Source organism: Esox lucius, chromosome 12 (assembly GCF_011004845.1).
Source record: "Esox lucius isolate fEsoLuc1 chromosome 12, fEsoLuc1.pri, whole genome shotgun sequence".
NCBI classification, from domain to species: Eukaryota; Metazoa; Chordata; class Actinopteri; order Esociformes; family Esocidae; genus Esox; species Esox lucius.
In genome coordinates this window covers 15,582,294-15,600,055 of record NC_047580.1, presented here as the reverse complement: position 1 = coordinate 15,600,055, position 17,762 = coordinate 15,582,294, and the positions used below count along the sequence as shown (strand labels likewise).

The following is a 17,762-nucleotide window of genomic DNA, read 5'->3' as shown; positions in this document are numbered from 1 at the left end:
ATTTCCTCTTATAACAGTGGAGATTTTGACTAAAACGCAGACCCTGTTCTATTATGAAGCAGTGGTTTTGTCTGTATGACTAATGTACCTTTTGTCTAATTCTAGATATGAATTGCTTTTGGCATGTCAAACAATTATGAAATGCACTGTTTCCACTGTTTACAAAACTCGAAACAAAATTTCACATAATAGGTATTATTCAGGACATTCCATGAGACTTAGTTGTCTTAGCACAGTTTTCCTTTATTTCAATAACAACATGGGCAAAGACTAATCCATACACAGCCATCACTAACACAGAGACAATAAAAAATAAATATACACCAACATCTCCATTCACTTTGTTCTCAAATAAATATTAAATACATACATCACATTTTTCCCCGTTCATTGTAAGGTGTCTTAAAATACTTTATGGAAATAAAAGAAATAATAAACAAAAGCAAAATCTTAAAAAAATTATCAAAACTTGTTGATTACAAAATATTTGCACTTAAAAAAGATCCCAGTATTTCAAATAAATAATAAGATATATAAAACAATTTATAGCTATTTTAAAATATTTCCTCTTTTTTAGCAATGCAGAGGACAAACCCCTCTCAGTTGCTATTTAAAAATGTATTCAGTATCATTTTGTTTTGTAAAAATAAATAAATAGGTCAATAAATAAATGCGGAATAAATAAGCAAAATTAGCACAACAACATGAATAAATAATATATTAAACAGACATTTTTAAGACTCAAATTCATACACAACAAATAGTAATGAAACTACAAACTATTCCTGCAAGTGTAACATCTATGCTCATAAATACTATCAACATTAATCAATTACTCAAACATGTACATTACTCAAACATGTACACTATTTAGGAGAGTACGATGTGATGGGGTATCGGAGCCAGTATACTGCACTTAGTCCATTCTGTACTAATAAACTGGATGTCTGTATTTTACCATTCCCTTCAAAAGGTTCCTGGACACCCACACCAACGCAATTTCACTCCAACCCATTCAAGAACACCCAATACTTAATTGAAATGTCCATACTAAGCCACACACAAGTGTGTCCTTTGATCCTGATAACCTTCATGCAAACAGGGAGGGGGAGCAATGCGAAAGGGACAACACATTTTCTCCAAAATAAATAAGAGAAAAACCAAGTATACAGTATATTCCAAAAGCAAGGAAGGATTATTTATGATTGTTGGGTTTCATACACCCACACACCATGTCACTGTGCCTCTTTCTCGTTTCTGTTCTCACGCTCTCTCTTTCATATGTTCCATTAAACATCTTTCCCTTTTTCAGAGATTAGACTTCAATGCCTTTTACTGCTTGGTTGATGGACTCCAACAGAGCTCGATTTTCTGGGTTTTGGTAGCAATCTTTATTGGAGAACATATGAGTCAAAGTGTCCACATACGTGTCGAAGTTCTGCTCTGACATGGGTTCCTGCTGAAGCAAACACATGTAACATGTCAAAGAAAGATGGATGTATTCACCTGTCAGTGCTGGTGCATTTGTGGAGATTTGTATTAGATCATATCAAGGATTGTGTGTAATTAAAAATGAGCTGTTATGCACGTAGGTGTGTAAGAGGTTGTCCGAAATAATTATATTTGTATGTTTGCATGCTCAGAGGAATACATCCAGTAACATTTCGTAATTTAACAGAAAACTTGCTGTACTGAGTGCATACATTTTCATACATATAATTTATTTTACCAGGCCCGCACAGGAATTGAACCCAGAACTAAACTGGGCTATAAGGGAACTCTGTGTGTAACTCACCATGTGTGGGAGCCGAATGTTGGACAGACTACGGATCAGAACTTGGCTCAGACCAGATAACTCCATATACAAAGCATCATTTTTCTCCTCCATCTGCTTGTTCTCTTCCTCCATACTCTTCAAGTTCTTTTCCATGGATGAGATCTGGAGCATAGAACCACAAACCAATTAACTACAGTTCTTTAGAGAACGATGAACCAGTTGTGCACAGGTCTTCACAGAACAAAAAAACCAATTAACCAACTACAACAGCTTGTCAGCCTCTAAAAAACAGGTCAGTATCGATCACATTTTTTTTATGAACATTTACGAGCTAAAAGTGTACAAGTGTTATTTATGGTTTTACACTCACCTGTGTGTGCAAGTTCATCATATCATCCTCCATCTCTGAGTTGGATTCACTCAGTTCCCTGATTTCTTTGTTCAGCTGCTTGATATCTTCATCATTATCCAGAACTGGAGAATAAAGAAACCAGTTAGAATCAATAAAAAATAGCAACAATTAAACTGAAGATCATCAAGTTTAACGGATGTATTGACATGGTCCACTTTCGTGGCCAAATCCTAACTTTCACATTAGTCAAATGTGCATTTAGTCTCGAACTAACATCAATGTGGATATTTAAGCGAAAATAAGGAAGTTATCTTCCCAGACTTACCATCGCTGGCTCTGAACTTTGCTGTAATGTACTCATCTCCGGGGAACCTGGTTCTCTTCTTGTTAACGGAGGCTCTGGGACAACCAGAGAGACTGGGAACAACAGAAGAGAAAAAGGAGTAGCTAGTGGGAGCTCTGTCAGAATAGGGCCAAAGTGAATAGGTGCTAGATAGTTTTATATTAATATCAACAGTTTGTTGATCTGCATTTATAAAATATAAGTTAAGTTAATATTCAAATCAAAATAGTGTTGTTGACATGTCCTATATTTGTATAAGCAGTTAAAGCATTAATTGGACAAAAAACACAAACTGTGTGTATGGTACACAAACAATCCCAACAAAGAAGTTTAGATTTAATTATTATTTTTATTATTGTGACATTTTCCCAACTATGGGCTTGCCTCAATTTGCAGATTTGGATTAAGGTTCAAGATGTGTCATCCAATCTTTCCAAGTCGTTTTGCTTTTGAATCAAATTATTAGCATTTCCTGGACAACCCAAATAGCGCAGAGCCAACTGGCGTACATTTACATTGTCCAACACTGGTCCAAGACTGGAAAGCCCCTGCTACTCATTTTATTTCTGGTTTTGGCCCAGATGTTTGTAATGCGTTCATAAGAACAAGCCAATATTAATTTAATACCTGCGGTGGGTCAGGAAGCTACCATTCGCATGTCCCGATCCATCACAACCGGGGGTGGGGCATGTGGGTCCTTCAGTCTTAAAGGCTTTCCAGGAGAAAGGAGAACCATTGAGGAGACCCTCCTTCTGACGCCGCGCTGCTAAGGGGCACCCATAGGCACTGCGGTGGGTAGCGTACTTCCCACTGATATGACCCAAGCTGTCACAGCCAGGCACCGGGCATCTGCTGATAGAGGGACAGCAGTGGAGGAGGAAAAGAGAAAGGGAATAAATCAGGTTGAAACTAGCGGGCAGAATAGAGGTCAGTGTTAAGGAAAAGCAAAAGTATGGTTGTTTGTGAACAAACCTCAGGAGCTCAGAGTCCTCCTTGTCATCCTTGGTGGGGGTTGCCTTCACAGCACCTTTTTTAGCACGAGGGCATCCAGACAAACTGACAGAGACAGGGAGAGGAAATCAGGGATTCAAATCACGTCCTATATACATTTTCAATTATAGAATTAAATATAAATAAAAGCAACACATCGAACTATCTGTGTGTACCTTCTGTGGGAGGCATAGTTTCCAGTGATGTGACCTGATCCATCGCATCCAGGGGTTGGACACCTAAGGGTCAACCAGTCAGAGGTTAGATGTCAGCACAGGCCATATAAGCATAGCACTGCATGAAATATTCACTTTTTCTATTGGATAACAAGTTGTTGTTACAGGAGACCACAGCAGAGGAAATACATTCCTGAACATTGACAAAAACATGTAGCATTAAGTTGTTGGTATTTAGTTGACCAGGGATAGGTTAGATCAGGGATAGGTTAGATCATGGATAGGTTAGATCAGGGATAGGTTAGATCAGGGATAGGTTAGATCAGGGATAAATTAGATCATGGATAGGTTAGATCAGGGATAGGTTAGATCAGGGATAGGTTAGATCAGGGATAAATTAGATCATGGATAGGATAGATCAGGGATAGGTTAGATCAGGGATAAATTAGATCATGGATAGGTTAGATCAGGGTTATGTTAGATCAGGGATAGGTTAGATCAGGGATAGGTTAGATCAGGGATAAATTAGATCATGGATAGGATAGATCAGGGACAGCACACATACATTTAATTCAAATCCTTGACCAATCATGAACTTAATGAAATCTGACCAAAAGGATGTTTCTAGGTTTGTTGATGCTGAACTAAAATGTGTCACAAAACCCTTTTCAACACATTTGAGGTCTGTAGTATCATTCTGAGTACTAATTTGTCTAAAACTCAATTCCTTACATTTTCACTTCAAATACACTCAGCTGATTAAATTCTAGGTCATTTTATACAAATGTTTTTGTGATTTTGTCCCGAAGTCATAGAAATTATACGATAGTTGACATTTACATTAAATTATAAAACTTATAACAAACAATCTCAATCAGAAAAATCTAATGTAATCAATTTCAATTTGTAAGGTATCTAAATGTCTGACATATAGATAAGGTAATATCCTAATGTGTGTGATCAAAGAAGATGTTTTATAAAAGGTTTGTGTCAAATGTCAGGTTGGTGAGAATTACCCAGCTCTCAGTGAGCCGAGTTTCCCCTGGTTTAAAAAAAGGAAAAGGAAGGAAGGTCATTCAAGCACAGACATACTTCAGTTCAGCAGAGTGGGCAGCCATGAGGGTCCGAAGAGACTTATCAGCAAGAGGACAGCCCGACAGACTAGAGAGTATGGAAAATATAGAGAGAGTGAAGGGGGAGAGAGAAAGGAGAGAGAGAGCAAGAGAGACAGAGGGAATGAGAGAAAAAGAGAGGATATTGTGTAGTAATTTAACAAGGGCAGAATAAAGGAAAGGGCTTGATCACAATCATAAAAATGAACACTGTTTTACAGTAAAAGAGCAATAGACTATAGTCATTGTTGCAAATGTAGATTAGTAGATTAGTATCAGTGCCTGAAAAACACTATAAACGCAGTGGTATGCAGTTGTAAGACGGAAAATGTGAAACAGCGCTACCGACTGCATTGGTTGTAATGCAGGGGAGTGGAGCTGTGTCATACCTCCGATGTGAAGCGTAGTTTCCAGTGATGTGCCCACTGCCATCACAACCGGGGGTGGGACATCTGGAGATAATTGGAAATTATTGGAAATGAAACATAGCGAGGGTGGATGGCAGCACTACTTGGAAATGTGTTCTTTATAATGGTGGTGTCAGCCTTGTGATTAGAGTAATCCATAGATATAGGTTTTCAGATTAAAATTAGGACTATTTTTCTCTTATAATGTTGTAATGAATGCTGGGTGGAGGTTTTTGTTGAGCAGACTTACAGCAGAACCTCTTTCTTGCAGTCTTTGGGTGAGAACTGGGCCTTGAAACTGGACGTGGTGACCTCGCCCGGGTACTTCCTATCTTCCATGTTCTCCTGAGTGATGTCATCATCCTCTACATCAGAGGAGGTGTAGGAGGGGGCAACGTAGTCAGTCTAGGGGGAGGTCAAACAAACACAGGTAAGGACAGAGATCACAGTTCATCTTATCGTCCAGTCCTTATTCAAACCAGGATGTCCCCAGGGTGAGACAGAAAGTCTGCTTTACAAAGGCCTGGCAAAGATGGCATCGAACAGACAAAAAATGAGTAATTCACAATATAGTCACAAAGGACTGTCATTATCATATTTCAAATTCATGTTAATTTCTGCAAGTTGAGGCTAGAACACACATTAACTTATCTCAAAACCATTATTCCAAAATGTTTGTGTACTCAATCACCTCTTCTTGCTCTTCCTCCTCTTTGGGACAGTTAGGCTTGGTGAAGTCCAGAGGCACCTCCCATTCCTCCTGCGGCTGAGACTGGGACGAGGGAATACCTCCTGGGTGCTGCGAGGAAGAGGAGGAGGAGGATGAAGAAGGGTCTGGTGATTGCATCCCTTCCCTCTTGACAGGCTTTTTCATGCTCAGGTCCAGTGTCCCATTCTCATCCACTTCAATATCCATTTCCTGAAGGTGAAAGGACTATGTTAGCATGTGTGTGATGTTGTGTGTGTGCGGGGGGGCGTTCATGTTTTACTAACATGATTAGGACCAAACATACTCACATGAAAAACACTCTTTCCGGGGTTAAGGGGTTTAAGTGTAGGCCACATTTACAATTGGGTTTAGGGTTAGGTTGATAAGAATGTTCAGGCATTGTTATGCTTTATTTGACAGAAAAGTGGGGAAATATGGAGAAGATAGGTTTGGGGGCAATGGGCTGGATTCAAGCCCATGCTTCAGCAGTACATGTGGACACAGTTATGGTTGGGTTTGAGTTGGGGTTACAGTTAACATTTTGTGTCTCCACATGGATAAAGATTCCTAAAATGTGTGTGTGTGTGTGTGTACTGCATGTGTACATATTACTTATAAAAGCTAGGTAAAGATCATGTTTGTTCCCACAAATTGTTTAAAAGAGGGAACATTCTATATTATGTAGTGTCAACCACCAACAGGCTCGGCTGGACTGGGAGGCCTACCTTCACCGCTGGGTCCTGCTGTTTGGTACTGAGGTTCTCGGGCCTCTCCCAGCATCGTGTGGACAGGTTCAGGATGGCAGTGGCAGCCATGTGAGCAGCTTCTGCATCATGGGAGTAATCATAACCGCTGGAGGACGAGGATGAACTGCTCTTTGCATATCCTCCCGACAGGCTGTGGCTGGGAGACGAGGCCTTAGAGAGTGGTTTAGCTGTAAATGGAGTAGGAGCATGGGAGAACTAATATGAATTGGCCATTGCAGTATAAAACATACCAAGTCAACATTAGCAATGTTCTGGATTTCTTAGACAAAATGAAGTAATGCCAAGAGCATCTTACATTTTAAGGCTTTGGGTGAGGTTTGACTGGTAGCGGGCATCTTTGGAACCAACATGGGCTTTCCAAACACCTGGACGTCAAAGCTTGCATAGTCGAAGGAGACTTTGGAGTATTTCTCCAGCTCTTTGGCCAGGTTGGCGCGAGGCGTGGCCGGCACCATGTTGGGTCTGTAGCCATACTGAGGAATCTCCAGTTGCTTCACAAAACACATAGGTCTGTAGGAGAGAGAGAGGGAAAGAACAAGACAGGGAGGTGAAAAAGAGGAGAGACAGAACGTTTTGTACAAGACCAAAGTAAAACCCATCTGAAAACAGCGCTGGTAGTAAGGAGAGATATGGAGAAAGGGAGGAGGTGAAAGAGCTGACCTGAGAACTCTGTCTGAGTGAGGGCTCCCAGTTGGATTCTCACTGACTGAGGGCTGGGGATGACTGGGGGTGACATGGCCCGCCTTGGAAAGCTTCTCTGAAGCTGCGATGGGACAACCAGAGAGACTGGGAGGGAGAGACGAGAGAGAAGAGAGATACGGAAAATGTAACAAACGTCTTCAACCACAAGCTGAATGGAATTCAACCAGAAACTGATCCTTTTATATTGTGATTAGAACTAGAGGTCATCCAGAGGGGATATCCTTAATGAGAGTCTTCAAACAGAGAGTTACAATGAACAACAAGCAGTTCTACGGTATGTAAGGGTATAATACCTGCGGTGTGTGTTGCGATTGCTGTTGACGTGACCTTGGCCTGTGCATCCTGGAGTGGGACACTTGAGCACATTCTCGTGCATGGCCAGGACTAGGGGAGATGGAGCGAGACACAGGTATAAGTACTGTTTGTCTGGAAGCACATCTGCACATCGCTACAGTGTGTTTTTACTGACCGCAGTCAGGACACCCATTGAAAGTCCTATCTGAGAATCACCACCCTACGCTGGATAAGGCCCCCTTTCACTTTGGGATTCAATGGTAAGACCAGAGGGAGGAGTCCCCCGTACTGGCCCTCCAACAGCACGTCCAGCAACATCTGGTCTCACATCCGGGGACCGACTGGGACCTACCTGGATAGACTGCAGTGGGACGCCCAGTGACATAAGTCATGGTGACATATGTACAGTTTTAGAAAATATCCTCCAGACGGCTAAAACGTCAATCAAACCCAAAGCTAAATGGGTTGAAATCCAGGAAATAAGTTCTAGAAATTTCTTTCTCTCGAATCCCTATTGCAAAATGTTGAAAATTAATGAATACAATTTGTTAGAAAGTTGCAAAATATTATTTCATCCCCATGGCCAAATATGTATGATAGGAGAAAATGATGACTCTTACAATGATGCACCCTTTTTTTTCTCACCAGACCCCAAACCTAATCTGACTTAGGGCCCCCAAAAAGATAGGCCAGTCCTGTTTTTTTTTTGCCAGTACTAGGGTGATACCGTGTTAATACTTAACTAGCAATCAATCTCACAACAAAGGTACAAGTAGAAATGAAGCACTCACTCTCAGGTGGGATCCTGTCTTTGTGGGGGCACCCTGAGAGGCTGCGGTGGTGGGGGTACAGCCCAGTCACATGGCCTGTCCCGTCACACCCAGGGGTAGGGCATTTCACCTCCTTCTTGTCTGGATGGGGAGGAAAGCCATGGTCAGTCAGCAGGATCCCTAACAATCGGAAGATGGATCTACGTTAGGTCAGAAGACATCCTAACGAACCAGGGACTTTCATCTACCTTTGCTGTGGTGTCCTCTGTGTCGCATGGCCGGGTCCATGGCCTTGCTGGCTCTGTTGTCAGGGCTGTGGTAGCGCTGGTGCACCGGGGACTGTTGGTCGTCTTGCGGTCCTTTCACCTGCTCGGCTTTAAGGGCAATGGCTTGCTCCAGCAGCCCCAAGTTCCCACGGGTCATATCCCAGGTCTCCGAGTCATCTGTCACGCCTGAACCCTGAGAGAGACAGTCGTCTTCCTCCTCTTCCTCCTCCTCCTCCTCCTCCTCCTCCTCTGATTGTACGTCAATGACCAGTGCGGTGGATGAGGCTTTGTGAGAGTCGTGCTCCTCGCCTACTACCTCCCCCGCTTCGGTTTCATCTTCTTCTTCCTCCTCTTCCTCATCTTCTGTCAAAGTGGTCCCAGTCTTAACCTCCTCTTGAGCCACTTCTGGATCTTCACATTCCTGAATGCCAGAACTAGTGGCTGGAGAGATGGCAGGCTCCACGTGGAAAACCTCCTCCTCTTCTTCCTCGTCCTCCTCCTCCTCCTCCTCTTCTTCCTTGTCCACCACCTTCTCCTCCTCCTCATCCTTGTCTTCCACCACCTTATCCTGTTCCTTCTCCTCCATCACCTTCTCCTCCTCCTCTGCTTCCTTCTCTTCATCATCTTCTTCATCTTCTTCTTCCTCCCCTCCCACCTGTTTTGTCTGATGCCTGCTGTAATCACCACTGGAGTACTGGTGATCTGAATTCTCTTGACTTACACACTGCCTCTCCCCTTTCACTTCCTCTTCTTCCTCTTCTTCCTCTTTTAGCTTCTCCTCAATCGCTGCACTCCCATTTTCATCAATGCCTCTGTGCTGCTCTATTGTTCTGTCTTCATCAACTTTCTCCTCGTCTTCTTCCACCTTCTCCTCAGTGGCCTGTATTTCTGCCACTAGCTGCACCTCCTCTTGGCATCTGTTTGTCTCTTCCTCTGTCTCTGTTTCTTCTTTTTCGTCCGCCTCAGTGAAAGCCGGCTTTTGGGTTGTGGTGGCTGCCTCCGTGTCTTCCTGAGGAGAGTCTTCAGCGGGTGACGCTATGGTGTTTGAATCACCAGAAGTCAGTTTTTCTGTGTCTTTGGGTACTATCCGTATGCAATTGGCTGTAAACAGTGCATCTAATAAGTTATCGCTAAATGAAAAGCTGTATTTCCATCAATACTTACTTTGGTATCGTTATCAATATGCTCCACTACAGTAGCCAATAACTATAACAAATGTAATATTTAAGATGGACTCTTCACTTGACTCACCTTTCATGGACTCGGGAGGGTTTGGCATTGCATTCTTTTCCTTCTCTTTCTGCTCTTCCCCTTCTGACTCCTCCCCCTCCTTATGGTCTGTCTCACTGCCAGCATCACTGTCTGCTGCGGTGAAACCTTCATCCATGGCCAACTTCAGGGGAGGGCTCTTTTTCTTGGGGGTGGGTTGATTCTCTTCTGCCTCTGCCTCTGCAAGTTTCCTCTTCTTCACTATTGGGCATCCGAGAACGCTTGAGGGTACAAAGTGTGGGGATGGTTGTTAGGAAACTATTCAGTTCCTCTGAAGAACGTACATTTTAAACTATACAATACATGGCATTCTGGGTACATGGAGCTATTTCTCAAGACAAATAAAATGTGAATGCTAGTAGCCATTGGTGGCAAGTTTGGTTAGTACAAAGTACCTTCTGTGTCTCGAATATCTCCCACTAACGTGTCCTGAACCATCGCATCCAGGGGTGGGGCAGCTGCTTAGTGATACAAACAGAAAATGAAAGTCATGTTGAAGTCATGTTGGACTGAACTGCAATATACAATACTGCTGAAAATATGCTGTGAAAGGCCCAGTGTGTGGGTGGACTGAAACACAGCTTCCTCTCTCACCTTAACTCAGTTCCCACAAGTTCAGCAGGTACTGGGGAGTAAGGAGACAGAGAGATCAAAAGACATATCTGTAATACTCTTCAAATTATACAATTTCCATTAGTTATACATGTGGGTGTCTGTGGCCCCAGCTCACCTCTGATGCCTTTAGAGCGAGTTCGTGTTCTTGTTTCTGTTGTGTCTTGACTCATCTGAAACACACACGATAGTGTGCTCAGTAACTCCCTGTCTTTCACATTCTCTCTTTCTCAAAGGTAAGAAACATTCACACACAACCATATACCAGACACACAACTACACCCGCTCATGCTTATACAGACACAAGAACATAGACATAGTTTTACTTTTTACTGACTATTCTAATTATTGTGCCTCATCCATGCAAACCTTTTATTGTTGCAGGTATTGATATTGCCATCTTTCTCTTCCCACAGACACACCCAAACACCCTTTGACAAAATGCTCCTCACTTTGATTCGAAGGCTCCTCTTGGTCTCACAGAATCTGCTTATTCTGTCCCCTCGCGTCCACCTCTGGTTCAACAGCTGGCCCCTGAACTCATTTTCTGTTGGAGAGTGGAGACACAGAGCAAACAGTCAGGGGGAAACACACTACCAGATCACAGTCTAAACCCTGACACAGGCCATTACCAACTATATGTTTACCATATGTTTTCCATGTATGGCAATTTAACTTTATTACATATAGTGATGTTTATTGTTGGTGTTCTTGTTTGTTGTTAATCTTGTTTGTGTATTTTAAAAAACTATACTTGTAGAACACCCTTTAACTCCTATCATGTTCAATCCTGACCGAATAAAACAGCTTGTTGGTTTATAAGAGGGCGATAAACAATAGTGTCCAGTAGCATTTTTTATGGAAAGTGCATAATAATAGCTATAACAGAATAAATTAATTTGTTTTCATCTCACCGCCTTCTGTTTAAATAACCGTGGCTATAGCACCCAGGTGAGATGACACTGCACATGTCAAACTGTATTATAACTGTACATAGCATCCAAAAACAATGCATGCACCAACTTGCAAGCAAACTGTTTCATTTGGCCTAATATACATGACATACACATGGGGCTTTGGAGCTTCATTGCTGTGAATCCCCCCAGAGGAATATAAGACATTTTGCACAAAACATTTTTTAAAAATGTTAGTATATATATATATATACATATATATATTTATATATATAGCTTATATTCTATATTAGTCCTACCTGTGATTATTCCGAGTCGGATAACATAAGTTTTCGTAGTATTTGAAGAATAGCCTTTCATAAACCAGACAATTAATATCTTAAAATATTAAACAACAAGGGAAATACATGTTCGTGCATCAGAGCAACTAGCCTAGATTCTCAACCGTTTTTTATTCTCTTTGCCATATTGGGAACACTCAAGGGACACGGAAACATTTAAATACAATAAAATGTATTTCTGTTTGTAGGTTTAAAGAGAAAGGAAGTGGCTTCTTGTGTTCAACCACTTTGTACAAGAACACCATGGTGCTGTCCATGGTGCTAACACGAACTAACGCTACAGCTTTAGGATGAGCTAGCACCAGTAGAGAGAGATAGGCTACATGAAACCAGCTTAGTTGTCTTTTCTAGTGCTAGGCTGCTATATTAACAAACTCGTTGTAATGACAGTTGAGTGCACGTAGCCTCGGGAGATTTGAGAGGCGCATCCGCTCTCGGAAATGTAGCTTAACCTCCCCGTTTCCTACCGACACACAATTACAATTATCGACTACATGTTTCATGCTAGCTGATTAAAGCAATAGGGAAATTATGTAGTAGGCCTTAACGCAGCACTGGGCCCATATCAAAGTCACTTTGTAACAAAATAAATAGCTAGATCTTGATATGTGATGTAAGGCCTAGTACAGAAACATAGGTGGGTAATCTCCATAGAGATAGTTAGAGGAATTAACTGAAAGAAATGTCCATGTTCTTTTCATGGACATCGCCATTGAAGCTATCCGCCATTTTAATGTAGGTAACTGGGTGGGACTTCCAACTTCATTGGCTGACCCAGTTGATAAGGTGATCACATGACTGTGCCATCACGAGGAATCAGCCAATGAATAAAAACGAAACTGACTACTTCAAAATGGAGATGGCTTCAATGGCGCTACCCATGCTGCAACAGACATTATTGTGGCACGTTTATACACAATACCACCTCTTTCCATCTCTATGGTAAACTATGGCCATCCGTAGCGGTGTGAAAAGTAACGTCCTATTCTTTCAATGCTTTCTCCCGAAAGGTGGGAAAACTCATTATACACGACACATTTAAGTAAACTGTGTTTACTTGCAGTCATCCTCCAATACTCGAGTGATCATCCACATAGGCTACAAATAAAAAAATAAAAACATACGACATGAGAAATAAGAAAAGTAGGCCAGGCTACAATGCATTTGTTAAAGGCCCATCCTTCTGCCGACTGCAAAAAAGAATCATAATAGCATCCTTAGCCGAAACAAATATATCTGGATTAAAATAAGATTCGATATCTCATGGGCAGCCTACTTTTCTATAGAATCTACATAATGGAAAGAAATTACAAACCATATATCACAATGCTACTGTAGTCTACGAAGCCACACAATAGGCCAACAGCTTTTTAACTTATCAACATGATATGCTTTTCGAATTTTCAAAACCCTAACCCCTAAGAAAAAACAAGTTTGCTACCAAGCACATACTCATGATTTTACAATCCGGGAACATTAGGCTATGTCTTATAATTCCGAAAGTCATATTAAAACGCTTTTAAATGGGAATATCATAGAGAGTTTCATCCGAAGTGACATTCTTTGGTCGTTTGGATTACCTTTGGATGACCAAAACAGAACTGTATTCTGCTTTTTCGAGCCATTATGTCTAGGCCTGTAATTCTGAAGGTTAATTGAAATAAGGTAAAATGTGAAGAAGCAGCCTAAAGAGACTACATCTTTAAGAAATAAAACCAGGACGTCCATTATAGAAAACATCCAGCGATGGATGTGGGCGAAAATTGAAATTTACAATCAGATTTTCAACAAATGTAAAGAACAAAATAATGTAACAACAGTGCAGAATTTAAAACCGTAATATGATTATAAATACCATTCTTGGATAGCTCTGGTTGCTTCGTTGTTTTCAAGTAGGTAACGGGCCTCCTGATCCCTATTTCAACAACTTCTGCTCAGCGTTCAATACTACGTCCACAATATCCCAGCACCTCCTTCATCGACCGTTAGAGACATCAAAGATAATCCGGAGCTAAGTGCTCCACCGTCGATCTCCACTTCACAAATGCGGCCTTAGTCCAACTTTAAATATAGAATAACCTACTCTAAAATGAATAAGTATCAAACAAGGCTTCATTTGCCTTTGTCAGCGAGTACACGTAATATTGCCTTACCTTTCGCTCACGGGCCATTGTTCACCCCTCCCCCATACTCTGACATCACCATAGCAAACCTCACAACATAGGCTAACAAGGGCAGGGCTTCGGGTAGGAGTCCTAGTTATTTTCTATATCAGTTATTATGCTGCATATATCATCAAATTATCGGGTGGCTCACCACCCAACATCAAAATCGGCATCAAGGCCAATCCAAGCACAATTCAAGGTTTCTGACTGGTTCAGTCCCCGGACAGCGCTTGTGCGGTGCGTGACTTAGATTCAGCACCATGGACAGCTAGACGCTTTGCTAAAACAGCAGTCAACCCCTTAAAACATGTCCTTATAGATGTTATAACTACTCTGAGCTGAATAAAAACACTACCAATGCAAGCCAATAGAAATACGTTAAAATTAACTTTAAAATATCTCGAACTGCATGGTGTTATAGATCATCTTCGGAGCACTATGTGTTCCCTATAATATACAAAGTATCAAACCAAAAACTAAAATATTGATGTAAAGGCCAAATAAACCCTGTTTACTCCTCTCACAGAGTAAAATGTATTTGCAGTAAGCCTAATTCTCCAAATTACTTATTACCTTTATTATTATTACCTATTTTTTTCTAATGATGTTTTTTGTTTTGGAAATAAAATAATGGATATCTTGTTTAATATACTACAGTCTATGCTTATTGAAATTTGGAAACCCAATCAATAACTTAATCAAAATGAATAGGATGTTGGCTATATACTAGTATTCAGTTTTGAGTGCATTATTTGATTTTACTTATTGGCCTAATCCAATTCCGGCACTTCTAAAGCTGCTGCAACTTCCTAAGAGTTTTGCATAAAGTCTCAACTCCTCTCCGGTTACCAGCTGGGGCCTTTTCTCCCCCATCTCATCTCACACTTCTTAAAGCCACCGTGCAGATGGACAGCCATGCTCGGGAATACAATTAGCGTTGGGTCTGCTTTGACTGGGACGGGATATAAATATTACATAGGGGGCGATCTGACGAGATGGTAGGCTACACTTTCGACTCCGCACAAACAGATGGACCAATCTGACAGACTACCCCACCCCGCACAAAACTTTTTTAATACGCCTGCAGCCTGACGTCTCCTATGCAGACAGCCACTAATCCCTGAGTGGACAAAACTTTCCTTTGTCTAACAAAGTGTCTGGACCGAGTGTGAGTTTAGGAAAACTCTGGTCCACACAAAAGGGCCTTGTGGGGTTAGAATTCAAAAACGAGTTTATGTAGAAAGACTCGAATTTTGGTGATGTACAGAAACAACTTTTTATTAACAGCTAAACCGTTACAAGGTTCAATTACAGTTTTCCGACTTACGTTGAAAATCAACTGCCATACATTTTGGTTTGATAAAGAGTGAAAACAGTAGAATATAACATAATAAACAATGACATACTCAAAGAAGACGCCACCTGTTTGTGCCAGGCGTAGTTGGTGTAAGATGCATAATGTATTTTTACAACCCTATTGACTAAACCATGCAAATATTATCAATATTCTTACAGTCAGCTGTTTCTAAATTTGCCTAATTTAAATAAGTAATATGACTAAAGTTATTTATTTGCTAACGAATTAGGAATTTCAAATAAAACAGACAAAACAGCCCTAACATAATTAAAATAACTGAATAAAAATCATGCAAGTCTACAACACAAAAACAGACTAAGTCTAACCAAACAGACATAAAAAGTGACAGATGCTTGGACCGTCACATCTGCTCCTTACCAAAGTTCAGTTAGTCATAATCACATGGCTTACGGACGATAAAGACATTCAAAAGAAACAAATAATAAATAGACTTCTCACCTAAAAACGTTTTACACAGCTTCATCTTCATTTTGCAGTGACTGTTCCCTTTGCACACCGCTTTCAAATACAGGCAACTTTACTTCATACTGGAGAATTTCGAGAGAGAAACTTATCTGTCCGGAAGGAGGGAACTGGGCATCTGTCGGATTTAACCAATCACAGCCCATCATTTCTACTATTATTTCCAAATATCAGCCAATGAGAGCATCGAACACTGTCAGCGTTCCGAAACAATGCCCATTGAAAAGGAACACAAAGGTGGCGGTATCCCCACTAAGTCGCAAGTGAGATCCAACTTTTCCCCTTTCTCTCATTGCAAATCCTCAAAGATGCTTGTGATTTAAACAGTATCACTGATATGAAGTTTAATTTATAAGGCTCCCTTCGTCAGAATCTTAGCAGTAGATGAATTATTGCCATATTGTTTTAATGTTTAATTAACTGATTTAGTCTGCATAAATGAGAGTAATTTAAATAAGAAATGCAATCAATAAAATAACGTCTATAGTTCTTTACTGAGTAACATGCAATGAAAAAGTTTTAACAGTTTACTTCATAATAGTTTGTAAACAGATTATAGGTCTAGGAGGCCTACTCTACTTCTAATGAATCTTTGAATGCTGTCTATTAGTCTGTCTGTCTAGCTCTTCTCTTTGAGTGGTGCTGTGTAACTTTGCTGCAGCACATGTCCTTGTTCTCCTCTTGTGCGCCCCCATAGACCCCTATGACAGATGGCTTGCTGATATAGATGACTGCAGGCGGCTGCCCCCCTTCCCCCACCTCCTTTATGACAGGGCTTCTGGTTCTCCTCAAACTTCTGAAAGTTGAGAAATCTATTGCTGAGAACTGCTTATAATTATTGTAAAACTTTTATATGTATATATTTTTTCATCTCGTTTTCATTTCTTAGTGTATTTTATTTATTTTGTGTCTGATACTGTATAGACCTATGGAATGGAGCAGTGAGAAGGCTTGATAACTGATCGCCGAGTGCTGCTGCATTGCACACACAGACACACAAACACACACACACGTGCACACACACGCACACACACACATGCCCCCCTGCACACACACTAATGTAAGAGCCTGATTACAATAACAAAGGCTGCTCACACTTTGGGGCGGAGCCAACAGGATGATTTCCAGGCCATTGAGCATGAGGCTGCTTAATGAGAACTGTGTGTGTGTATGTGTGTTTGTGCGTGCGCATATATATATATATATATATATATATATGTTTGTACGTGCGTGTGCGCATGTGCGCGTGTGTAAATAGTGAGGAAAAGGCCCCCTTTGCCGCAGCTGTCACCCTTCAGAGTAGTGTCAGTATACTATATCGAAAGTTAAAATAAAAAATACAAAAAGGATACTGTGTATTTAAAAAGTATGTATTTTGGTAAAACATTTTTTTTTTATTCATATAAAATGACTCAAAGCTGGAAAAGTTTTAAATACGGCGTGGTAATGGCAAATGTTATGTTCTTGAAAATGCATCTCACATAAAATATTAAAATATCGACTACATATTTGGTGGTAATAGAGCTAATAAACTGCTATAAATGTAAGACTGGTAGTATTCTGACTTGCCCTGCAAAATAAGCTTAGCAGATAAAAAGTATATGTTCACTTAAAGGGGGAGTGAATTTTACATGCCAGTATTCCTATTTTTTCATTCATTTCTCAACTTCCCAACAGAGCCCCATACTCCAACCCCTCAACACACCCCTCCCAATAAGACAATTTGCCTTTTTCTCTAGTCTAGATGTGCATGCCACCTGCCCTCATACACCCTCCCAGCCAGCTCAGCCCTCCTTCCCAAATCCACTCTGCGCCCCCATTCACACCTCTTTAATTAAGCACACTCACATTCTGGTCCCAATTTTTGTTTTCTCCCCTCACGGAAATACAGCAGCCCCCATTTCCCATCCTTAATAAAAGAAAGCTTTTGGAAAAATATGAAATCTACCTGCAGAC

At 40.9% G+C, this 17,762-nt stretch overlaps 1 protein-coding gene across 11 annotated transcripts; it reads right to left on the bottom strand.

Annotated features, from left to right (window-relative positions):
* Positions 1–225: 225 nt before the first annotated feature.
* On the bottom strand, positions 226–15,869 carry myt1a (myelin transcription factor 1a). Of its 11 annotated transcripts, none has more exons than XM_034296170.1 (23): positions 15,783–15,869; positions 10,999–11,093; positions 10,665–10,719; positions 10,529–10,559; positions 10,330–10,395; positions 9,917–10,155; positions 8,648–9,766; positions 8,421–8,540; positions 7,629–7,719; positions 7,294–7,419; positions 6,929–7,143; positions 6,592–6,800; positions 5,849–6,076; positions 5,408–5,562; positions 5,140–5,202; positions 4,731–4,799; positions 3,639–3,701; positions 3,445–3,528; positions 3,100–3,324; positions 2,455–2,546; positions 2,148–2,251; positions 1,796–1,939; positions 226–1,459 (listed from the first exon to the last, which is right to left on the bottom strand). In XM_034296170.1, the coding sequence occupies exons 1-23, from the start codon at positions 15,811–15,813 to the stop codon at positions 1,316–1,318; spliced, it is 3,768 nt and encodes a 1,255-aa protein (XP_034152061.1). In that variant the 5' UTR covers positions 15,814–15,869; the 3' UTR covers positions 226–1,315. The 11 variants fall into 11 exon arrangements, with proteins under 11 accessions (XP_034152061.1, XP_010873933.2, XP_019906944.2 ...); XM_010875631.4 differs by having other exon boundaries at positions 226–1,456; XM_020051385.3 differs by having other exon boundaries at positions 3,100–3,321.
* Between the last annotated feature and the right edge of the window lie 1,893 nt (positions 15,870–17,762).